The 26247-nt window shown below is 41.0% G+C and overlaps 1 protein-coding gene across 5 annotated transcripts in view; it reads right to left on the bottom strand.

Annotated features, from left to right (window-relative positions):
• TNIK (TRAF2 and NCK interacting kinase) overlaps positions 1-26247 on the bottom strand; it is a 303045-nt gene that overhangs the window by 53149 nt on the left and 223649 nt on the right. For 3 of the 5 annotated variants that reach the window (XR_006415147.1, XM_044434575.1, XM_044434578.1), the window contains exons 13-16: positions 19381-19491; positions 17856-17942; positions 15123-15323; positions 2504-2668 (exon numbers count right to left, since the gene is read on the bottom strand). Coding sequence is in view for 4 of the 5 variants with exons in the window: in XM_044434575.1 (XP_044290510.1) it covers positions 2504-2668; positions 15123-15323; positions 17856-17942; positions 19381-19491 (564 nt within the window). In the remaining variant the exon portion in view is untranslated. The remainder of the gene's footprint in view (positions 1-2503; positions 2669-15122; positions 15324-17855; positions 17943-19380; positions 19492-26247) is intronic. The other 2 variants (XM_044434576.1, XM_044434577.1) reach the window with 2 other exon arrangements.

Raw genomic sequence — 26247 nt, 5'->3', positions numbered from 1 at the left:
GGAAGAAAGGAGCTATGTGAAGCTTTTATGGATACTTTTTTAATTATTTGGAACCGATTGATCTGCTACAAGAAGAAAAAAATCCATGGTAAGTCTTAAGTACAATTTGTTTCTTTGGAAAATCTCAGGGATTGCATTTGGAAAATACTGTCTTTCTCTTCTAACATGAACACACTGAAGTCCTGTGTGTCCCTACAAACACATTTTATTACTGACAGCAGGTTTGGAGTGTAGGGCAGCAGGAGCTTCTGGTTTTCTCTCCAGACTTGCCAAGCGAACTCAACTTCTGCAAAGCTATTTTCAACATGGATGATTGAAATAAATGACCCATACTGGATTGGGAAAAACGTGGGAAAAGCACTGATGGTGAGAAGCTGTTCATTACTTTGTTTCGGCTTAGTTGAAGGAAAAGATGCAAACTGGAGCATACAAATATTTTATACTCATTCTTTAATTTTCCTTCCCTGGTAGCTACCACCTGACTGGTCCCAAGACTGCAAGGGGAATATTTATTATACATATCCTACTTTTCCTTCAGAAAGCTTAGACATGCTTACATGGTGCTTTTGGAGAAGCAGAGATGCTGACACCTGCTTTGCTTTAACAATGTAACAGCAAGGTTTGGTTCTATAACTGAAGAGAGGAGGAAAAAGGGTGATCTGGAACAGAACTGGTGATCACGTTATGAATGGAAACATGAGAATGTCAATGCTCTCCTTATTCACCCACATGCTCAAATAGCTACTCATTTCTCATTTAACTCAGGCCCATTAAGAGGAAGCAAATCCAAGTTTTGTCAGCAAGTGTATACTTGGCAAGGATTTGAATCCAATCTTGGCTCTCTGGTGAATGTACTGATAGGATGCATGTTTCCAAAGATGGTTGTGTCTCCCCCACATTTTACTAAATATCAACTATGAAAAGAGGTCCTTGAGTTATACTCTATCAATGGATTAAGCCAATGACAAACATGCACGTCTTGGAACCTCTCGAGCTGTTCAGCAGTGAGTGTTGACTTTTCATTAGGTTCTGTGTAGATAAATAACTGAGCATGTATTATTTAAATCAGATTACTTAAATTCACCAGGCACTTTCCCCACCACAATGACAAAACGTGCCCTCCCCATCAGCAAACTATTATTTAGATAGGCCTCTATGCCAGCATTTATGTGCCCTGTTTAATTTGGACCGTGTGGCCCCTATAACCTTGCAAGACAGATCCCACTTTTTCCCACCGAGTTAACACAACATATGTTGATTCTCTAGGTCAGGACAGGAAGCTGTTGACTCTTGCCCTGGGTGCAGCTCACAGCCATCTGGCCCACAGCCTCTTTCCCACAGCACCATGGCTTCTCAACTACCCTCACCTGCCTGCTTACCCAGAAGCTTCTAATGTGTCCCTCCCCTCGCCTTTCCAAAGGAAAGATGAGAGAAGCTCACTCAAAACACGTGCAGTCTCTTGAAACAATGGCTCCAGGAGCTACCTCCGTTTGCCTTTCTCCATGGAAGGCTGAGGAGCAAAGGAATCATCTTCTACTGAGACGATCCCATTCCTTCCTGACTATTCTTTGGATTGTAGCCACGTTCCTAAACAGTACTTTCCAGAGCATCAACTTTGTGACTGTATGATTACAAAAGGCACTGCCAGTGTTGCAAAAGGCCTCGGCTGCAATAACCCCTTTTTATTCAAGGGATGATGTAGGAGTTCTCACGGCTTTACTTCCCCTTTCAGTTTTTCCTACACTCGAAGCTTTTTATTTTAAGGTGTCACTTACAGTATCTCGTCTGTCATATAAGGATGGTATATGGATCTGTAAATCCATAAACCGTTCCTATCTCAAGGAAGCAATGATCACTCAAATACCTTCTTTACACTTCTGGTTCATTACATCTTCGAACACAGCATATTCTTTAGATCTGGGGTGGAGGAAGTTAAAAAATATATTATACTGGGCTCCTGGTTGGTAGTGCGGCCCTGAGCAAGGAAGAGGAGAAGGGAGGGAGGACTGCACTGATCTGTGTCTCCTGGTATATGTGAGTGAATGGATGGAGTGTGTGAGAAAGGAAAATGTGGGGTGAGCTTCTGGGCCCACCTGATACTGGCATATGGCCCCAGAAAGATTACCTGTGAGGACATTTAAAAGAAAAACAAACCTTCCACGCTTTTTCTAGGTGATTTTCACATGATGAACTAATGTACTAGGACTGCACCTAACAATAACCATGAGCAGTGAAACTGATAAGGCTGTTGCATGCTGGAACCTGTCTCAGCATTTAGAATATTAACTCAGCATGCTCAAATCAACTGCAAATAGACAACTGGACATCACCATCACTGCTGCTGCAACCTTGTCTTGGCATTTTAAATATGACTGTGAATCACTTCTTGGTAGATGAAGAATGAATAGACAGGACGTTACCTTTCATGAGAAACATTTGTTGAATTCCTGTTTGATTTGCAAACAGCCAGCAAAGAAAATGAGGCTCCAGTAAGCCACCATACCTGTGGATCCACTGGTCTGAGCATTGGTGGGGTCCGAGCAGGCTGTACCCCACTAATACTAAAGGACTCTGAGCGAGGAGGCAAATTTGGATCAGATATCCTGTTGGCCACTTTGTGAGGCATGGCTGGAGAACTTTGTCGGTTGAGCCTGGAACGTTCCTCAACCTGAGGCAACAAGAGAAAGAAAACAGTGAACTCAAGTTATCTGAATGCACTAAACATAAAATTTCTAGAGCCTGTATAGCCATTTCAATGCACTAAACATAAAATTTCTAGAGCCTGTATTAGCAATAACCATTTCAGCCCAAATTTCCAATCAGCAGTTTTTTAAAATGAATCTTTGCAAACAGATTCTTTACTACCACAAAGGACTTTCATATCAGTAAAAACCACATGCTTCAAGAACAAATGTTTCTATTCAAATCTCTAGATCCACCTTTTGCAGATCTTTAGATCCACCTTTTCCAAAAAACCCACTGAATTAGAGAAGTAGATAGGAGAAACCATTTCATTTCCCAGTGTGTGAAAGCAGGTAAGAATCAGCAGGGAGAAAGAAGTGTACCTTTACAAAACAAAACCCCATTGAATACAACAAAAACTGACTGAAGGAAGAAAGGGGTAGCAAAAGTAATGAAAGAGCAATAGCAAGATTACATAATCATATGAGAAATACAAATACAAGAAAATAGATTAAAGATATAGATGTGAAAATAATTACATGAGACACAGAAGATATTTTGCTGGATGGGGGAAAGATGTCACCATATAAAAGGGAATACTTGAAGAGAAGTACTTAGAACACAAGAAACCCCCTGCTGGATCAAGACTGGAGCCCATCTTCTGGGATACATGGTTTTCCAACATGGTCCAAAAGCACAAAGGCAGTATCACCCCTCCAATACCGTTGCCCTCCAGCAATTGGTATTCAGTGGCACATCTGTTTTTGTACAGTATATGCCACTTATGATTTAAAAAGTCTACTGAATGTATTAAAACATACAAATGATAGTTCTCATAACTGTTGCACTGTTCCTCTTAAAAAGACAATCAACACATGCAATTTTCTTAGAAATGTGAATATGTTTCTTTATCCAAATGGTTAAGCAAGGTAACCTTAGCAAGGCAACAAAAGAAACTAACCTCTCTTAGAATGCATACTTAGCAACTAAGAGGAAACGTGCATAGATCACTACAATTGATGCAAGGCGTTGTAGCATGGTGGGGTGACAGGAAGGGAAAGTGTGAAAAATACTTTAAAAGCACAGGTTATTTAATAACCTGTGAACGAAAATTTTGACATGTAATTAATGGATAGTTGACAGCCTATTCTGTAAATTGTTCATGAACTGCTCAACACAATCAAGTTTATGAATGATCTATCTACCCAAAGTTTGTATTTGATGCAATGCAATGCATTGCTATTGCCTGAACTTTATGAATAGCTTTCATCATGTCTCATGTTTGACATATGCACTCTTACAAACTAAATGAAACAGCAGCAGTAATATCATTTCTCTTACTTCAAGCTATTTCCAGGACCATCAGTAGTTCAGACCATCAGAAGCACTTTTCTTCACAGACTTTTTGATGCTTGAGTACACATACCTTATTCATTCCGTTCTGAACTTCTTTCTATCCCAAGAAAAAGCATACCTCCATATATAGTGTATTTTCTAATATGAAAGTCCTTTTCAGTTCATTTTCCAAATAGCACAATGAAATGCAATATCTATAATATGGAGCTCTCCAGAGCCAAAGATTAATTGTGTCTGTTTTTACGGTATTATTTCAAACGGAGGGCAGTTCTGAATCAGATTTACCTTTAGGATATTTATTTTTGAAATGGCTATACAGGTGTTACAGATTTTCCTTGTGCCCTAAGAAAGCAGCCCTGCAATACCTGCTCAAGCAAACCGCTTACATGTATATTGCCCTGGTAGATTTTCATAAGCAAGAAAATGCATTTGACACCATATTACAAAAGCAGTGACCAAGGATTGCAATTATTTGCAAAATCAGAATTGTATATTTTGGAAAAACCCTAGTGTCGGCTCCAGTAGCAGCAAGATGAGCAAGCCCCATGGAAATTGGAATAGGTAGTTGATAAGGAGGACATGCAAAGGCAGAGGATGGCCTCTTTGGCATTTGTGAACCCAAAGACTCTACAGAGATTATATGGCATATGCAGCATTATGAAACAACAAACGACTCACAGGTCACTGATAGAACTCTGACTTTCAGAATGGCAAGTGCAGTAGTAAGAACACATATCCAGAAGATAACCCTGGCAAATAAGAGCTTAGAGAAGTGATTCCCAAACTGTGTGCCGGAGAGAACTGCTAGTGTGTCAAAAGAAACAATTTGAAGGAACTGAAGGCTGGTATGAGCGTCATGAGTAAGACTACAAAGGGGACCATTGAGTGAATTTCTGTGTGGTTTGCTGCTCTGGCCATGCTTCCTACCAGTCAGCTTCTGCTGATCATCCAGTTGCTCTGGATGTAAAACAGGAACATAGGAGCTGCCTGATATTGAGCTAGACCATTGGTCCATCTAGCTCAGTACTGTGTATACTCTTGACCAGCAGTGGACCTCCAGGAGGTCAAACAGGAGTCTTTCCCAGCCCTACCTGGAGAAACCTTGGACCTTGCATATGCAAAGCACATGTTCTGCCACCAAGCTATGACTCTGCCTAAATGTAGAAATGCAGCTGAATTATTTGACCACAGAGGTGACAAGTCCTGAACAAAGACTCACACAGAAACACAATGGAACTGGCTCTTCTGGAGGCATGGTGTTCTTACTCTTACACAATGCAAAAATATTGCCTTCATAGGCCTCAGTTTGGGAAACACTGGCTTAGAGGCTGCAGAAGCCACGAACCACCATTTGTATGTCAAGAGGATTCTTACCTCTCCCAATACTATAAATGACAAAACACATGCTTTAAGTGAGTTTTCAAAAAGTGATGCAACATGGGAGCAAGAAAAGAACAAGCTGGGTTTGGAAATTGTAAGGCCACAATCCAGTGAAGTAGCTTGATTAAAAGACATTATGCTGACACTGAAATACCAGGTAAGTAAATCATGTCAGGCAAACTATAATACCAGACCTGAATCAAATGTAAATAGTCACAACAGAGTCTTTGGCTATTGGGCAGTATTGAAATGATATAAATAATGAACAAATCTTTAATGTTAAGAAAACACATACTGTTATGTGCATAGTAACACACCCTTTTCATCACCAGTGGATGCTTACCAAGTTTCTGCGGTGCTCTCAAGATTTATTTATTTAATTAATTCCATTTCTATGCCACCCCATAACCCGACGGTTCTTTGGGAAGCTGACTGTGCTAGGCCAGCACAAAAACATATATGCATTACAATAAAACAGTTATTATTCAGGTAAAATGGTAAAACAATAAAATAACAGATAATACCTCATAATAAAATATACTCACACACATGAATAAACACAACCAACAAATTTACCAAAATTAAATTAAGATAAAGAATCCATAACAAAAAATAAATCATTAAATTAAATTAAATTAAATTAAATTAACCCAAAACTTGTTTAAGTAAAAATGTTTTCAACTAGCCCCTAAAAGAAAGAAGAGTAAGTGCCAGGTGGCTATCCCTGGGGAATGAATTCCATAGTCTAGGCACTACTTCTGAGAATGCCCGGTTCAGGACAGCTACTGCCTGCCTCACCTAGATCAGATGAAAAAGTGAGGTAGAGCCCGCACCTCCAGATGACCTCACCCAGTGGAACTCCATGATGCAACCTCCATGGTGTAAGTGACAGTCCCGCAGCACCAACATTTGGAACTGGTCAACCAGCCAGAGTGGTGCCCCCTACTCCCAACCTGGCCAGAACACTACAAATGATCACACTAACAAGTTTTTCAAAATAATAAAACAAATACCTGATAGTTGGGTTACTCTACTGGGATAACCTTACGAGCCTTATCAAACTCAAAATGGAGAAACAGGAGCAATTTTTAGCCTCCAAATTTCTGGAGGTCTCCATTATGCTAAGAAAGAAGGTGAGCAGGCACAAGACTTTCTCTCAAACAGAAACACCTAGGGAAATGCCTGTTAAAGTGTGGGAGGGCTGAGGCAACAGAACTCTTCAAAGAGTAGACAAATGTGGGACTGAGGACAGATGCAGCAAAGATTGCTTGCCTGTTGTGAAGAAAATTCCCTCATTTCTCCATGAATAAATAGGTTTCCAAGCTGCCTCCTTTGAAAATTCCCCAATTTTGCTAAAGGCTGAACTGCCTTCCAATAGTAGCCTTAAGTCTTGGATGCAGCTTCACAAACTCAGCAAAGTATCTGATTCTGAAGAGAAAGTCAGCTTCCATGACAAGTTATTACATCTGAATGTAATTGTAAGAATTTTATACTGTAATGTATACCCCAGTATATATTTGAGGGGCATTAGTACATTTTCTTGGACCTACCAATAATGTTCTTTACGTCATTTCAGGTTTGCATACCTCCAAATGACCACAAAGTCTTGGGCAACCAAAATATTTGGACACTTTTGGTTTGTCCTCTGATCCAAGAAGAAACATGGAGTGCATTCTGGGACAGTATCCAATAATTCATAGGGAACAAACCATCTTCAGCAGCAAGGTGACACAGGACAACAGAATTAAAATAACATTTGGACTAGACGTCAACATTGAACTCAATCATTTTGCTTTCAAAAGAGCTTCATGTGGAACAGCACTCTGCACAACTGAATCAGCAATGACTTTCAAGATAGCTCTCCTCTTGTTAAGAAACCAGACATGCTTTTATGGCTATTTCCCCCATAAGGCTTAACAAGGGCATCTGGGGCTACACATAGTTACTTGGAGAATTTGGCTAGTTAAAAAAATATTATTTATGTTCACTTTTAAGAAATGCATTATAAATCTACTATTCTGGCCTACTTTGGGTCAGTCCGCCAGCTCCTTAAGAATTCTATGAAGCAGCACATGGATCCAAGGCAAATGGGAAGAAAGAAGAATAAATGTTATTTCTTTGAAACAAAGATATTCCTTCATAAGCACTGGGATGCAGTGCAGCTGGTGACAAGTTTATATCAATGTGTCTCCAAGGAATTTCAGAGAACATGCCTATTATTCAGGTCTATGCCAAAGATGATCAACCTAAAATGTGTATCTTTCCTGCCAAAATCAACACAAGGAATTCACCAGAGGGATGCCAACTCAGGATGTATAGCAAATTGAAGAGACAAGAGGGAATGCAAGATGCATGTACATCTTCTTTCAACTATCCCTTTTAACCATCAGCATTTCATCAACCCAACAAGTGAAGAGAATCTTGGGTTTCCCAGTTTGCAAATGTGTTTTACAAGAAACCTCTGATGTGTATGTTGTTCTAAGGTTCTTACTTTATATATGCAATTGGAACTTTTCCCTTGCAGTCTTGTCTAGCCTTCAGAGCATGCAAGTAAGTGAAATCAATGGACTTTATTACCAGAGAAGTGGATTTATAACCAGTTTGCATCAGAAACAACCTTGGCTCCAGTATGCTGTGCATTCAAAAGTTTTCCTGTATTTATTAATAAAGAACATCAGCTGAACAAATGCACTTTAGAGTAAAACCAATTTAGCTTTTATTTATGTTGTGATCAGTCTAAATTACAATGGAGGTACAAGCAGAAGTCCCCAGCTGCAGTCAGATGGAAAACATTTTACAATCAGAATGCTGGTTTAGCTATTGCACTTTTTATGCCTACTGGTAAAAGAAAAAAAATCTAAAATATACTTGAGTTTTCTTCTCAACTGGTATTTCCTTACAAGTTCAAGCATGTACTGAACATTGAAGAAGTCCTCTGACCATTTTTTACGGAGTGCTCTGCTTCTTACATCAACACATCACCATTCCAGGAAGATCAGCGAAAGGGAACATTCTGGAAGATGTACCTCTCTCCTGCGGCACCAGATACCATAACCTGCCACAAGCACCAGGAGCATGAACTACGAAAGCCAGAGGGCCAGAGTATGGGAGCAGTGGGTACGGGACCTTGCCCTGTTAAATGGTGTTTGATAAACATGGAGTCTGTGCATGCATCTTTGCCAAGATGTGTGCACAGAGACAAAGATTCAATACAATATTGTGAAGTCCTAAAAACTGTCTTCCAATTTAAAACATTTTCAGAGTCAATTGACTTAAGACATAATTTGCTCCCTTAATTAAATTACAGAAATACCAATGATTCATGTGAAAAGAACTACAGAAGGCACAGCCAGCTGACAGCAAGCCTTGAATCTGCCTGAACCCAAATTCTCCTTTCTGCTTTGGCTATTGCATTCTCCCCTCCACAAAGAAATTAATTAACTTTGTGGGAGGGGGTTGACACAGCAGGTGTCTGGGGGTGTTTATGAAGGCAGGAAATGCCTGTTGGGCACCTCATCTTTCCTCAAAGTAAATAAAGTGCATGTTTTCCTTGGATGGTTCAAGAGCTCAGATCTCCAGAAGCCATACGTAGTGGAAATGTCACTCATTTTATTTATCTTTGGGAAAGAGGAGAGGCTCCACAGCCTTTCGTATTTTTGAAGCCCTCTGTGATTTGTTACCTCAACTTCCAAGGTAGAGGTCTCTCCCTTAGGGGAGGGGGACAGGCTTGCAGGTGGCAAAGGGAATTAGATCTTTTGAATCTTTTTATAAATGCCCGAAAAGTCCCTCAAAGGTCTCTAAATGTTCAAAGCACTGCTTGGTTTTAAGACTGCTCACCCACCACTATTTTCAACTATTAAGATGTAAAGTAGCTAGGTTTTTAAAAAAGTAATCAAAACTGAGAAATAGCTGCTCCTCTGGGGTAGACCTAAATATCCCTATATACAAAATTCCGAACATCAGTAGCACTTTGCAGTGCATGTCAAATGTAAACACTTGTCAAAAACAGTTGAGATATCTCTGTGGTTTTGCAATTCAAAGCAAAAAAGATGCATAAAAATCTACTAGGTTAAAATGGTAAACAGGGAACAATTTATGGATTTATGCATAGACAGTTGAGTAGAAGGCAGCACCATTTAAGTAGGGCAGAAGTTTATTATAAGGTAATTACACTGTGGTGTAATGCTCTTTCAAACATTAGAAATACAGATAGATATGCAGATAGGAAGGTGATAATACCAAAAAAGTGGTCAAATAATCTGAATAGTTTAGAAAGATTTTTTCTGAGATTATTAGCAAAACATGAGGCACTATATTGCTGGGTATGGACAGAAGGAAAGTTAGCACACTTCTTTATGAAGATGGAAGAGGTTCTAGCAACCAGTGAATACCCGTCTAGTTAAGGCATTGCCAATTGCCACTTCATTTGTGGCCTTTAAACAATTGGGTCAGTCTGGACCTACAGAATTGGGTTAAATGATCAGCTAGCAAGCAATGGGCCTTTGTCTGAAGCTACTGCCAGTCAGAGTAGACAACACTGCACTCAGTGGAACGGTAGTCTGATCTGGGATAAGGTAGCTTTAGTCCCACTGAAATCATTAGAACTTTATGACCAACCTGACATCAATGGGACTAAAATGTAATTAACATCCCTTGGGTTCAACCCAAAGACTGAAGAACTTTGTTCACTCATCGAGAGGAAAATGAATGTTGCTTCTTCCTTTTCCGAATTCTTGTTTATTTATATGTAGCTTATTTTCTAATCAGAAACTCTTTTATAGATCTTGGAAAGGAACAACAGTGTTTTCACTTGGCAAAAACCTAAACCCAGCGCTATGGTTCATGAACTCTTTCCACTTCAAATTTTGTCCCTGAGCTCCTTCTACCCTCTTCTCTGAGGGGAGAGAAAGAACATTCATCTGCTTTTTTGAACTTTAAAAACAGCAGCAAATGATGTTCCTTCTGTAGACTAAGGATGAGGCTTTTTAGCTTCCCTTTGAAACAAAGTCCTGAATATAGCTATGGAAGCACAGCTGCTAAGTACTTATCATGGCAAGAATGGTAACAGCAGCAACGCTGGACACATTATAATTAGACCAGAACTAAATGACCTTGGCTAACTGGGAATGGAATGTTGAGTGCTTTCAACAAATTGAAAAAGTGGCTGATTTAATCACATATGTTTTAGCAATTAATCAATTACATATGCATAAATGTGATGAATAAAAACATTATTTCTGAAGAAGAAGAAGAAGTTTAGAGGATACACACAGTCACTGCAGCAGCAGTAATCTTAGCACAGGAAATCCCTTCTCTGCTGCACAAAAGAAGGAATCTCTCAATATGGCACCTATCAACTGTGGTTTGTGTGAATACTTATATTAAAAATGATTATTTAAGAAAATCTGCTGTCTAAAAATTGGGGGATACTTTTAAATCAAGCACAAGCCTAGAAACTTGTCTGACCAATTAATTCATTAAATTTGAGGTATTATTTTTTCTCAACATAATTTAAAGATGCCTAAAGAAATACGTTATATACATACATATACACACAGGCAATCCCCAAGTTACGAATGTCCGAGTTATGAACAATCTGTACTTATGAACAAACTGCTGTAAAGCCTATCAATTTAAAAATGCTGCAGGAAATCATCACCACAGAGAGAGAGGAAGTGAAGGGGGACAAAAGGAAGGCTTAAAAGCATCACCATGGAGAAAGAGGAAGTAAAAGGGTAGAGAGGGAGGCCTCCAAAGCATGCCTTGTGCCCCAGCCATCCAGAGAGGGAAATCTCTCTGACATTTCCTTCATGCAAAGAATAGGCACTGTTGAGTTTAAGTATACCTATTAAAAGCAGAAAATCCAAATGCTTTGCTTAGTGCTATTTAATTCAACCTTTACCCAAGCCTTAGAGAAAGCTCCGGTTTGCAGAATGGCAAAATATTACAGCTTAATAGCGTTTCTGGGATAATTCACCCAATGGAAATGGCTTTTGGCAATGCTGCCCAGAATAACGTAGTTCAGGTGTGCTTGATGATAGAGATGGATAAGCATACACATGCAAACCTAAATACTGTTTCTTGTTATATACCAAAGGAGAAAGCTTGGAAGAAAAACAGGAAGAATTAGAAAATGATCCCAAACTGATGCCAGAAGAAGAATTACCCTGGCTAGCTTTAGAAGTATGATTCAGATCAGAATTGGAAGAAAATGAAAGGGCATTTAAAGATGCTGAGCGAGAGTTGGAAGACAAAGGAGCCAAGTTGGGTACATTCAACTGAGTAATTTGTGGAGAAAGATCCAAAGGAGGAACAAGGAGCTGATCCATGCTACGTCCTATTCTTTTATGCTGCTTCTGTGCTTGATGGTTCCTAGTAGGAAGCTGGCTTTGTTCTAGGACACTCTCCAAAGATGCATGATGCTTCTTCCAATCAGTCTGCATTTTTGCAGATCTCAAGAGGCAGGCTGGGCTAGAAGCACTTAAATCCAGTTCAAGGTGTGTTGTGGAAATATTGTTTAGGGATGGCGCACTTCTCGAAGGACTAAGGACATTTGGGTATAAATGTGAGGAAAGGTACTTCCTTCTCTTGTCTCCATTGAATTCTTGGAAGTTCATTTTGACTTTACGGGGAGGCAATGGTGGTTTGTCACGTTGTGGCAGATGAGGAGAAGACAAAGACTTGATCTCCAATCTTGTTTGCCTATCAGGACTGCACCCTTGTGACCGAGAACCTTTGGGGGATTTCACATTGTCCTTTTGCCATCGCTCTTGAAAGCCAAATCTAGTTTCAGAGGATACCCACATAGGTATTTTCTTTGGCCCTTCTTGTGGACTCGGCATGGAAATCTTAATTACAGGCAATATTTTCCGTTGAGTAGAGGTCAACAAATCCCTTTCATGATGGTCTAATGCTTGTGGGTGTTGTTTACCATGAGGTAATTGAATATTAGAAAAGGGTTTAGAGTTGAATTGTGGAGCTGCACCTTTGTCAGTAATGAAGGGCACCAGTTGTTTGGGAATGGAACTTTGTTTCGGTTTAGCTGGAATAACAGGAAGGTTACGTACCTGGGGAAGCAGGATTACAGAAATTAAAACACACTTTTTAGTTATGCCATGGTATGTTGTTGTCAGTGCTCTCCATTGTGCTTAGTTTACAATAAGAAAAACATCAGGTCTCAAATCTGCTAGAAAGCCCTGCTTCCAGTTCATGGATACCTGGAAGCTAGCTGTTCTGGTCCCTAGATGAGAAACTGACACTCTTCACATGCCCATAATTATGATTATTCAGCAAGCCTGACTGTGCAAAGTCTAACTGCATCAGACCAAAGATTTGTCAAGTTCAGTATCCCATTGCCAATAATGGTTCACCAAATGCTTCTAGGATGTGCACAATAAGAACATAAAAGCAATACCCCTCTCCTGCTGAGACACCCAACCTTGCAACTGGCATTCAGAGGTAGAAAAAAACCAACTGTGAACATGGACTTTACTTATTATAAACCTACCCTCCATGCATTTTCCTAATCCCCCTTTTAAGTCATCTCAATAGCCATCTTGTATTGTAACTCATGAAGCTAATTATGCACTGCATGAAAATATGCTTCTTTTGTTTGTCCTATTGCCTATCAAATTACATTGGGAGATGCAGAATTCTAATGGTATGAGCGCGTTTAAAAATTCCCTCTATCCTCTAAGACAGGCTCCCCAGTCTGGTATCCCCCAATGTGTTGGGACTACAACTTTCATAATCCCCCAGCCAGCTAAACTGTTCTGTCACATACCAAGGGCTACTTTAAGTTATTCATAATTTTATGAATATCTCTCATCTCTTTGCTTAGCTGCCTTTTCTTCTAAACCAAAAGCCCCCAATATCTCAAGCCTGTTTTCATAAGGAAATTGCTCCAACACCAGGAGCAAGCGGTTGCCATTTCCTGTATCATTTACAGTGAACTGGCATCATGTTGAAATGGTGGCAATTAGATTTGTACAGGATATTCATAATGGGGGCACACTACTGACCTTAAGTTGCACACTGAGAGGGACTTGACTCTCAGATTACTGTTCAAATCGCCTTCACATGAGGCCTAGCATATTTTTTTTACACTTTTGAAAAGGCAAAGTAGAGGATGTGTGTTGACCATGATCACACAATCTTTTAAAAATGGAAAGCCACCCTTAATGTAACTTTAAATGGGAAATATGCCCATAAACACACCCATGTGTTGATGCTCAGATTGCTTTTTAAAATATGTTGCTTCAAACTTTACTGGGTAAACTGTGTTGTGCGTGCCAAGTGCCTGTTCACTATTCCCCATGTAGCTCAAGCAGGTTTTAACAAACAGCCACAGGGTACCTACGCCTACCTAGTGATGTGACACCATTTCAAGAATGTATTCTTGGTGTAAACAAATCTGAGGACCGTATGGGTCAAAGTGTAGCACAGGTCTTCCCTAAGTAATTTAGCTAAATACTATTTTAAACAAACAAAACTGAATTCCCACTCCCCACTTCTGGGAAGGAGCTTTTATTTTTCCCCCCTAGCTTTACAAGAATGAAACTGACCAGTACAGAAACTGCTTCATTTGGCTAGTCAATTTCTCTGCTCCATTTACTTACAGAAGTCAAGGGGAAGCTGCTTTTATAAGGAATAACAAAAAAGGCTTTTGACTTTGCAGTAAGGCTCTGCCTCCTTCTCCCTTGTATATAAACTGCTGTTCCTGGATCACAGCACCATTGAAAAACTGGTCCATAGCCTATGGAGCCATGCAATACAGGGAAAAGCTTGAGGAAACCCTCCAGCAGCATTTAATGTGCATCCTCACAGTTACAAGGGTTAGCAATATGCTTTTGGGAGAGGGAGAAAAAGAAAAGAGCACTGTTATTTCAGAAGCCGCCCCGAGGCTCATGCGAATGGGGTGGCATACAAGCACTCCAAATAAATACATACATACATACCTAGAGTCTACACTGTAAAATGTACTGCCCTGTCAAAATGTCACACATGCAAATGGCATATCTGTAACAGACCAGAAGCTTTGGAAGGGGCAGCAATTTCCATGCTCTACTGACATCTAAGAGCTTCTTTTAAATGGACAATTCCTTATTTCAGGGTGGCTGTGGGCATGCCAGTCCTCAATCAGCAGCTGGCACCACTGTAATTACAGCAGTGATGAGAGCAGTCCGTTCTTGACCTTGACCCATCCGCAGGGATCATCAGTAACAAATAAGTTGCAAAAACTAACTGGGACTGGTGTTCACGGATTTGCACTTTGTTCTTCCATGTCCCCGCTTCTGCCTCTTGCCTTACAAAGTTGACAAATAAGCAGCTGTCAAGACAATTACACGCAACAGGGTCCAAGGAGACGACAATCCAACCCATGAAGCATAATGTGCAATTGCAATGAAACGCTTCCATACAAAACTGTAGCCGATGAGACAATAGATAAAAAACTGTTGGAACAACACTGTGCCATCCAACAACTTACAGGTCATTTTGTCAAACCACATGCTCAGTGCAGGAATCTGACAACACAAGAGAGCAAATGCATGCAATACAGTTGAAAAGACACTACTGAATCATTGGCAAAAAAGGGAGAGAACTGTTTCTGGCACTGTGGAAAATAGGTGCAAACTGAGTTTCCTCCTTGCTCTCATTTTTTATCCACCTGAAGAGTAGGAAAAAGGAGAAGCAGCTGTCCCTACCTCTTTTGCCCAAGCTGGCTTCTCACTGGCATTCATCCCCTCCTTGTAATGATAAAGCGGCTTCTTCTCGGCTGGCCGTTGCTCTTGTCTCTGCTGCTGCTGCTGCTGCTGTAGGGAGACCAGGTAGTCCCTTTCCTGTTGCAACTGCCGCTGCAGCCTCTCTGCTTGCCGTTGCTCTTCTAGCTGCTTGCGCTTATATTCCTAGCAAGACACGCATGCCAGACACATATTAAGGGACAGCACGATCCAGTCAGGATGGCAATGGCATAAACACATTTATTATGCGAGCCCAAATATTAGGCATCCTAACCTTGGATCTTGTAGGAATTTGGGCAAGGGTCTCAATGTTTGTTTCTTGCTCAACCTGTTGCTTGGATGGAGCTGCTTTGAGGCAGCTGTGGCTCAAGAGGAAGTCCCATTAACTCCTTTCTGTTGCATTTGTCTGTGCACATTTGTCTTTACCTTGCATACCCCTATCCCAACTTACTTCATTATTTACTCTTCATTGCTTCTCAAGCTACATGTTCCACTAATGTCTTGACACAAAGTTACTCCTTTGGTGCTAATCCTGCAGGTATGCAGTTGTTGCCTGATCTCTTTTCAGGCTCAATTAAGTAAGCTTTAAGAAAAATACTCACAAAACTACAATCCCTTGTGTTCTGTGAGGAGGCTGTGGCAGTTAAAAACATGTGTAACCTAGATCACAAATCTGTTATTATTTGTAATCTATTACAGCCATCCAGAAAACATGCTAACGGGCAGGTTTCAAATACATCCGATGAATGAATGGGCGCCCTCAAAATTAATGTATCTGGAATGGGGTTGGTACCACACAGCAGTGGTAGCTACTTGTAGCTGACATGGGCACAGAGAAAAGCTTGAAAATCTGCACTTGACAAATGGCTGATTTCTTTATAAACCATTTTAGACTAATCATTTTGTTACATCAAAGGGATGATTTGCAATTTTTCAGTCTGGGGGGCCTAGAAGTACTTTCATCATACAGGGTTATGAAACTGGGTGACAGGAATAGCATTCTTTATACAAGAAAGGGCCTGCATAATGTGTTCCTATAGCTCATGGATCTACCAGGAAAAGGGAATAAGGCATGACGGCATTGATAGCACTGGAAAATATAATACTAATTAAAAAAAGAAAGAAAAGACAAACAATTCACATCCAAAATAACCAATATGATATAAATTTGGCTGAGGGGAGAGATAGTACAAGCACAGGAGTATATGTGAGGGGCATTTGGCAATAAAAAAATGTCAGCAGTATAAACAGCATGGAAAGGCAATGCAAAAACATTCCTGTCAGGAATGTAAAGTGAAACAGTCTAGAAATGAAATATGCCATCAGACCTCATAAAACCAAGCAGAGTTACAAGGAGCAAATACATTTTAGTTAGATTCTATTCCAACACACGCTGCCAGTAGGTTTCATTTAATAGCTCAGCAATAAACACAGCAGGCCTCAGAAGAAGCCTATTCCTGTCAGGAAAATGGAGAACATTCTAGAAGAAGGGCAAGCAAAGGAAGGTGTGTGCAGCAAAGGATGCTACATCAGGGAGTATTCTCATTATTGATCGAAAGTCAATAAAAACACAGTTGGCTGTCTTTACATTCTGGGAAGAAAACAAAGTTACAAGTTATTCCTTCTCCTGATAGGAGCCAGAGAGGATAGGGAGATCTACAACTGGAAAGGAGTTGACAAAGTACCCCCTTGCACATGACTCTCCACATTTACATGGTCTAGGCTTTTAGGATTGCCACTTATGGAGTTTTAAAGCTAGAACTCCTTCAATTCCTGGCCCTTTTCAGTTTTGTGCTCTCAAAACACATGCTTAACAGGTAGCTCACATGAGCCCTTCAGGATGTTGTACTGACAAGGAAGGTGGCATAGAAACATGGGTAAGGGCACCACTAATCCTGTATTTCAGACTGTATTATTATTATTATTCCTCTGGAGTACTTGTATTTCTGGCAAATTCACTGATGTGACACATGAAGTGACTATTGTTATGAAAAAATAAAGTGGTCTGTGCTCTGGATAAGCATGCCAAAGGCACAATATTGTTTCCTTCCATATTGTGGAGTCCCAATCCAAATTGGTCCCCCAGGAACTACTGTGAGCTGCTGATTGTGCCTCCATGGTTTCTGTTCCATAGCTGATAGTGGCTCAGAGTGTGGGGAGAGTTTAGATTGAATCCTGATGTGGAGAAGGGACGGGTAATAATCTGTGTGAGTGATTTGAACTAGATCAACCAGCAGCTGCTTTTAGGAAAAGGAAAATACAGCAAGTGATCCAGTCCCAGAACTACTATGTAACATGTATTGAGAGCTTCAGAGTCACTGTGTACCCATCTCCTTTTGAAAACCATTTCCTTTCATGCACAAATGCATGGAGCCCTGATTCAAATCTGATACGGCCAGATAAAATTGTTTCATGGACTACACCCAGCCTTCCGATGATCAGTTGGCCATCCTGTCACTGTATGTTCCCTAAAACCTTTGGGTGTGCAAGAAATGTAGCTAAATACTGAATCTGCCAATATTTGAAGAAATGTAAGATACTCAAGTGTAAATGCGCAAGATGCACATTTTCCAGAACAGCTAGCAATCCTATAAGCCTGAAGGCACAAATTCATGTAGTTAGATAGCATGCATCTTGTTACATGCACAAACAAAGGGGTGGGGAATGGATATGACACAGTTCCTGCCTCCCCATTACCAGAAGTAGCGCTTGCTCCTGCAATAATTGCTGCTGCAGGATCTCTAACTGCCTCTGTTCTTCTTCTAACTGTCGCCTGATGTACTCCTGGAGAAGCGGGCAGCAGTGAGCAGAGCAAAAGGAGAGAAAAGACAGAACCGTAATTCCAAAGACAAAGCCATGACTACATGAGAAAGAGAATTTCAGAAACACTAAAGAGGTCTAAGATGGAGAACCAGTCCCATTGCAATGTAATCATTTTGCTGAATACCATACAATTTGGAGAAAATCCTACCAAATTCCAGCAGGTAGTTCTGTTTAGGGCTGTGAATATGCTATATTTAAAAAATAAGGAAAAATGTTCTGGGCCACAATTATTCACATTTTGCAAAATGAGGCAACAATATATCATACAACTGAACTTAAACATTTGTGAAAAACTAAACACAATGTAACCAGATCCATTTGAACTGCTGACCAACAGATCTGAAAACATTCTATTCATATTTGTTTGTTTAAAAAGCTGTTGTCTCCAAGCTTGACCGAGTACCTAAGTTCTGTACCAAGTAAAGCTAAGGTTTATCACTAGGTTTTATGGTGCAAATAATTTTTTTTAGTATGGCATTCTCTGTTGTTGCTCATCAAAGTTGACAAGATGCATAGAACAACAATAGATGCAATGACAGATTTCAATTCTCCTCCATTTTGTGGTTGAGATGGCATAATCAAACTTCTTCCCACACTTTCTCCACAGTCAAGTGGCTTAAATTTTTTTTTTTAAAAACCAAGTTGAAAGGTGAAGATTTTAGGATGCAAAATTTGGTAACGGATCCTAAATTCTGTGTTTGGACAAAACAGCAGGATGGAGGTAGCCCTAGTTGTATTAAGAGTGGGAGAAAGACATTTATTTAATGGCTGAATTCCCACAGGATAAAAGAGAAGCAAATCCCAAGTCTGTATACTTTCCCCTTCTTTCTCCCATATATGCACAAGAAAAAGGGACGTTTCTGTTTTGGGTTTAATTTTTTTAAGTTAACTTTTCATTTTGTCTAAACCCAACCATTTTGACCAGAGCTTATATGAAACAAGCCAGCTTCAACAAACCATAGCTAACAGTAACAATACTTTAGGGTGATGTAAAACTAAACTGCAGTTACTTAAAAACAGAAAGCAAAGCTTCTGATTTTCTCCTGTCCAAAGGCAGTCAAAGAGACCATTCTATTTACCAGCCCAATCCAATCCTGAACACATTCCTTAGATAGAGACAGACATCACCAGTACTTTGGCACAGAGATAGTGAGGAAGAAGGGAAGAAGCATATGCACAGCACTCTTCTATTAGTCAGCTAGGAGAATCACATAATGGACAGCACATGAACAAAGCAATTTGCTAGTGAAACAGTATAGCACAAGAAGGGTAGTAAACAAAATGCTTTCTTACATTTCCAAGAGCAAAAGTCATTAAACGTAAAATCCAGCCTTTGGCCTTGGAAAGCAGCTCTCTTTTAGTAAAAAAGCAGATCTGTCCAGGAGCTGATGTAGGTTACCTGCTCATGCTCAGCACGCCTTCTCTCCTCTTCTCGGCGCATTTGCTCCTCATAATGCCGCCGCTGCTCTCTCTCTTGCTGCTTCCTTAACTCCTTCTCCCTCCTTTGCTGCTGTAGGGAAATGAACAAAAAAATCAGGCATTACCTTAGGATGCCTGCCAGTACAGATAGAAGAACACATAAGGACAGGAGGCTGCAGAGCAGGAAGGAGCATCAAAGGTTATTGGCCTGCAGCTCTACCAGGTAAGGCACTAATACCACCACTTCAGCTACAGATCAACCCAATCCAGCTAACCAGATGGAAGATGCATCCTATGTCAATCTGAGGCAAAGGCAGGGCTCAATTCACACTTGATGGCTGGGTAGATTTCAGGCTGAAGAAACCATCTTTTATGTCATGCAAACTGGCTAGATCAGGCATCAAACCAGAATCTCCAACACCGTAATAGCAGCATATCCCAAACAAAGCTTCTAGTTTCAAGGAAAGTAACAAAGATATTTTCTACAGAATTTCAAAGAACTTACACTCATTACATTAATTACATTAGGCCCTAGAACGAAGGTATAAGAAGAAAATATTTCTCCGAAGGGACTGAGAATGCAACATCATCCTGCACAATCACATGGCTTGGTCCACATCCAAAACATGGCAAAAAGTAAACATTTAATTCGGATTGTCAGAGTTAGGGTCTTTGCTCTGGCACTCACTCAAGTAGCAATCATGTTATTCTCACTTGTAGTCCCTGAACCGGAGCCGTTATCCCAAAAGTCCCTTTGAAGAACAAAGACTGAAGGTAGGTGGGAAAGGACAATCTGATTATAACTTGCATCTGAATGCCATCATAAGACATAAGGTGTCCTATAACTATCTTTAAAACTTCCTTATAAGGTAGGCCAGCATCATGATTCCCATAATGCGAAAAGGAAAAATAGCAGAACTAAGGTCACCTAGCGGTTCAAAAGATGCAAACGAGTAAGTTCTCAATTCATAGTTTAGTCTCTTAGTGTCCACACGAGATCATATCACACCAGCTCACCAAAGTTACCGATACTTTTTGAAAGTAAAGTGCATCAACAGTAATACCAAAGCACTATGCAGCACGCATTCAGCATACAAGCGCACATATGCATGCTGACTCTTTCTTGCACTGTAAGGCAGTTTGCTTGCTGGGCAGTGCAGGGAGCTGCTTCCAAAAAAAAAGGCACTTGGAAGCCCTGCTGTGCAGAGAGATTTCACCATTCATCCATCTGGCTGGGAACCAAGCCTTTTCCAGAGCAACCACAACTGGATGCATGTGAAATAATCAGGAACAACCTAAGATTTACAACAGTAGAGAGCAACACACTCTTTATACTGTTACCATGGTGTGATATGAAGTCCTGGTGCAGGTTTTAGAGCTTTCACCCCAAGCCATGTTAATTTTCTCTGGGAAAGAAAAGGCTGTTGGTCCAGTCATTTGAAAGTCAAGCTGCTTTTTGTACATTAGCAACCTCTTTGCAGGGAAATCAATACAGTCTCATAATTACATGCCACTCGGGTCTGCAGTGCAAGGCATTCTCAGTATTGATTGCAACTATGGACGAGACGTGTCTACAATTGGACCTGTGTGTCTTGAAAGAGAAATTAAGATGTGTAAAATCCTTCATTAGTAGTGGCATTAAGCAGTCTGGCCAACATCAGAAACACTGAGAGGTGGCTGGCTGCTTTTTGCTCTCTGCTATTTCAGCTAAAATGTATTTGTTCTACCATATTCAAAACAGGTTTTCACTCCTCTGCTGTATTTTCACAGGCTTCCTAATGCCATATTTGTGCTTCTTTGAAGAATTGACTATCTTTCCAGCAAAATCAGCTTTTACTGCAACATCAGCACTGTTTACTAAACAGTTTTGTAGGGGTTCATGCCGGATTGTCCTGCTGTTGTGAAGATTCTACAACAATCTCACCACTGGATGTACTAGGTCATGATGCAAACCCAATGCAAGAGCCTTCTGTTGGTCCTGGTCTTCAAAAGCAGAATGCTGAAAATATTCTTTTCCCAGACTGTCCTGCTATTTCAGAGTATATCCGCTTACTGTTTTCTCTGTGGCTATACCCTTTGACCACTCTGAGTGCTTATTTGGTTCCATTCTTTACGTGGGGAAGAGCAGCAACCCTTCCCTAGGTAGCTCCTTTCCTTGCTGTATGAAGCTCACCCTCCCCTGTGCTGTGGTTAATGCCAGAAGAGAGATTCCTACTGGTGCTGGTAGGAATTTTTTTCCTACTGCTAATTGTAGCATGGTATGTGTGATTTTTGTTGCAATCCTCTTTGAACACCCACACCCAGCTTTATGTGCTCCTCCTGGAAATTATCTCCCACCCTGATGCTTTGGAAAGAACCTTCTAATGTGCCTCTAGACCATACAATTAATGTAACATGTAGTTAGGCCCTGAATATGCTGAGAAAGAGAAAGGGAGATACAGGAGTGTGTGCTGTGAGAGGTTTGAAATGTATTATAAACCACCAATCTCCCCCCCCCCAACCCCCCTGGCCCCACACGGGCAGAAGCTGTTGATAATAGTTGGGTTCAGACAATGCGGTAACTTACATTCAAGGTTTCAGTATGGGTTATTGTTAAAACATGAGTTACCATAATGCCTGAACCCAACTGTACTAACCAGTCATGATTTGTTAACCATGAGCAACCTATGAAGAAATCCCACGTTTTGTTGTTTGGTTGTGGAATGCGAGTTGTTCACCATGGTTTGTTACCTTGCCTAGGTTGAGGCAGCACAATATCCTGTATTTCAGCAACAGCCCACACTTATCCCATACTTAGCCCGGCGGAGCACATCATCATGTGGTCAGAACCCAGTTACGGTCTTTTTGCCCTTTCACAGGAAATGCACCTGGACATGTCATTTGTGTATTTTGTATAAGTGCTTAGTTTTTCATATGGACCACCAATGATGATAAGGATGATAATACAACACACATGAACAGGCATAGTTGCTCCACCCATCACCAAAATCCCATGCAGAATAAACACACAGATATGTAAGCATTTGTGTGAAAATCATGTACATAAAATCGTGTCATTTTTGTATCCTTAAACTTCTGTTTTTCAAAACACTCAGATAACTGTGGGAACTGCATCAATACAGAAAAATGTTAGGGTGGAGTGAGGCTCAGTTAATATCCTACTGATGCAGTGTAATTGCTGCTGGAAAACATCTTCCTTGCAGGCTGCGCATCACACTGCATCAACTGTGTAGGTAAGCACCAATACTGTCGATTTCCTGGGTTGCTCAGCTACTTCTCATGCCAATTCCAGTGAACAAACATGGAAATGACACTGGCGTGGGAAGTAAACATGCTATCTGAGAGGGCGCACTTGAGTTGAGGGGGAACATGTGGCTACAGAACTGGACTCAAGGAGTGCTCATCAATGGCATCTTCTCAAACTGGAGTGAGGTAACAAGTGAGGAACTGCAGGATTCAGTCCTGGGTCCCGTGCTCCTCAATATTTTTTATTAATCATTTGGATGAGGAAGTACAGGGAATGATTAACATATTTGCAGATGACACAAAACTGGGTGGGACAACTAATACCCTGGATGATAGAAACAAGATTCAGAACTGAAAACAACAGAATGAAATTCAAAAGGGGCAAATGCCAACTTCTGCACCTAGGAAAAAGAAGCAAATGCCTTGTTACAAGATGGAGAATACTTGGCTGAACGACAGTGCAAGTGAGAAGGATCTGGAATTCTTGTAGATCACAAGCTGACTGTGAATCAACGATAAGATGTGGCTGCAAAAAGGGCAAATGCTATTTTAGGCTGGGTTAGTAGAAGTATCACTTCCAAATCATGTAAAGTATTAGTCCCCCTTTGCTCAGCACTGGTTGGGCCTCATCTGAAGTACTGTGTCCAGTTCTGAACACCACAGTGGAAGAAAGATGTAGACAAGCTAGAAAGGGTTTAGGGGTGGACCACAAGGATGATCCAGGGATGGGAGACAAAACACTATGAGGACAGATTGAAAGAACTGGGCATGCTTAGCCTTGAAAAGAGAAGACTGAAGGGAGAGATGATATCACTCTACAAAAACTTGAAAGGCTGTCACAGAGAGGAAGGCCAGGATCTCTTCTTGATCATCTCAGAGTACAGGACATAGAACAGTGGGCTGAAGTTACAGGAAGCCAGGTTCCACCTGGATATCTGGAAAAACTTTCTGACTGTTAGAGCAGTATAACAACAGAACCAATGACCTAAGGAGGTTGTAGGCTCTCCCACACTAGAGGCATTGGGCATGCAACTGGACAGCCATCTGACAGGAATGATTTAAGTCGGCCCTGATGGCCCTCTGGCCCCTTCTAGCTCTACTGTTTTATGATTCTATGATTTCTATATGCATGTTATTAAGGCTTATATCAAAAATATGCACACACCAGAACTAGCTGCTTTATATGGAATCTATATAAATTAATGAATGGTTTTGCAGGTATTATGATACATTGGTCACCAGATGGCAGTAGTGCGGGAACACGGAGACAGACACACAGATGTTCCGCTTTACAGGATTATCCTTATCACTGAATTTCAAACTCTTGCTGAAACACTAGTTACTAATGGCATAAGTTCACATAATACTCAACTTTTACGGTGTGTGCTATTAAATGAGAATTATTAATCCTCTACTAACATCTCTTAATTGCAGTATTTTCTTCTTCCTTCCACAGTGCTACTTTCCCTCCTCTATTTCCTTCCTTGATTTTCTCAATCCCCTCCAAATGGAAATTCTCTTTGGGTATCATCCTCCATCAGTGCAATCCCTTCAAAATTGCAGCAACAAGAGTGTGTTTAGCTTGTACAAGGGAATGCAAGTGTTGACTCCTTAAGAAACATACTTTGGGGAGGAAGAGGGGATGTGCTTTGATTGACCCACAAATTTCTTGCACTCCAAAAATCCTGTTCTGAATATCCCATCCCATTCTAGTAAGACCAAGAAGCAGAACCCTGGATGGGGCTAAGCTGTTAATATTAATCTAGATCAGTGGTGGCGAACCTATGGCACATGTGCCACAGCAGCACACAGAGCCCTCCAAGTCGCCCCAGCATCGCCCCAGCAGCCAAGCATTGGATAACAGTGTACATGGAGGCCATGCGCATGCTCAAAAGGATGGAGGAGCGGCGCCAGGCGATGATATCACAAGCTGCAACTCATTAGCCGTGACTTGCCCGAGCTTTTGCATGGCCGGTCAGTGCACTGCCAAGGATAAATATATATTTGCTTGGACTGGCTGAGAGTTATTTTTCCTAAATTAAAACTTCAGTTTTCAGGTTTTATTGCAGTGTTGGCACTTTGCAATAAATAAGTGGGTTTTGGGTTGCAGTATGGGGACTTGGTCTCTAAAAGCTTCACCATGACTGGGTTAGGGTTAGAAAAACAAGGTGTCTGGATATGATTTTGTTGGTGGGAATGTGTTTAGAATGGGCAGAAATGATGAGCTGCGCAGAAAATCCTATTCAAGGAAGGCTTTTTGAAAATCGCTGTCTTTTCAATGGCATTTTGGCCCTATATTACGGTTAGGGATGTACACCAGGGTAGAGTTAGAGTTACAAAAAATGAGGTGTCCTGGCATGATTTTGATGGTTGGAATGTGTTTAGAATGGGCAGAAATGTTGAGCTGTGTAGAAAAAGCTCCTCAAGGAAGGCTGTTAAAAAATCGCCCTCTTTTCAATGGAACTTTAGCTCTATATTAGGGTTAGGAGTGCACCAGGATAGGGTTAGGCCAGTGGTGACAAACCTATAGCACTCGTGCCACAGTGGGCATGCAGAGCCCTCTCTTTCGGTATGCGACCCAAGTCACCCCAGCATCGCCCCAGCAGTCGAGCATCGGATAACAGCATACATTGCGGCCATGTGCATGCTTGGAAAGGAGTGGCAGCACCAGGCGATGACATCATAAGCCATGTCTCATTAGCTGCGACTCGTCCAAGCTTTTGCATGGCTAGTCAGTGCGCTGGCAAGGTTATTGCTTGGACTGGCTGTGAGTTGTTTTTTCTAAACTAAAACCTCAGTTTTCAGGTTTTATTGCTGTGTTGGCACTTTGCGATAAATAAGTGTGTTTTGGGTTGCAGTTTGGGCACTCAGTCTCCAAAAGGTTCACCATTACTGCTCTACATTCTTAGGGTCAAATTAAAAGTGATCAGAAGTTAAGATTTCTTATTGTTATCTTTTTTAGCCAATCAGATCAAGAGTGCACTAGAAGGAACTCTTTTCAAATTCAGATTTCTCACCCTGTTACAGTTCTTATTTGCCCTGGAGGTGCAGCAATATCCTATAGGAACTGGTTAAGCTTTTATCAGTGGGGCAAACAGCAGTTTCTGGATGGGCAGTTTTAATTTGGAAAATGGCAAGGTCAGAGTTAACTTCTTCCTTCACAGCTCCACTGTCATGATTTGACTTCCCTTTATGCCTGCCATTAATTTATTTTAACCATGGGAAAGCATAGTCACAAATATCCTACACACATTGATTTGTGCCCGCAGAGGCTGAGTCAGTAGTAGCAGGGAGTAGATTTAATGTCTGCTCCACTGCTGTTCTTGACTGCACTTTCTCTCGTATAAATGACTCACGGGCAATCTTCCCCATGGGGAAAGGTGCTGCTAATGGGGAGATTGCACTGGCACTGAGTAGCTGGGCCCTTGTGGACAGAGATCCCAAATGGTGTACCTGTGACATGTGTCTGTGCAAGCAGAGTTCACAGAGATGCTCTGCACCACCAGGATGACTTCGGAACATACAGGCACCCAGTCACCTGCTGCTCACCATAAACATTGGCTTTTTGCTGGTTTTAAATATACAACTGCATCAATAGGAA

This window comes from Varanus komodoensis, unplaced genomic scaffold, assembly GCF_004798865.1.
Source record: "Varanus komodoensis strain SLA01 unplaced genomic scaffold, ASM479886v1 scaffold28, whole genome shotgun sequence".
Lineage (NCBI taxonomy): Eukaryota > Metazoa > Chordata > Lepidosauria > Squamata > Varanidae > Varanus > Varanus komodoensis.
Note: the sequence above shows the minus strand (reverse complement) of the source record. Positions and strands in the feature narration are given on the sequence as shown.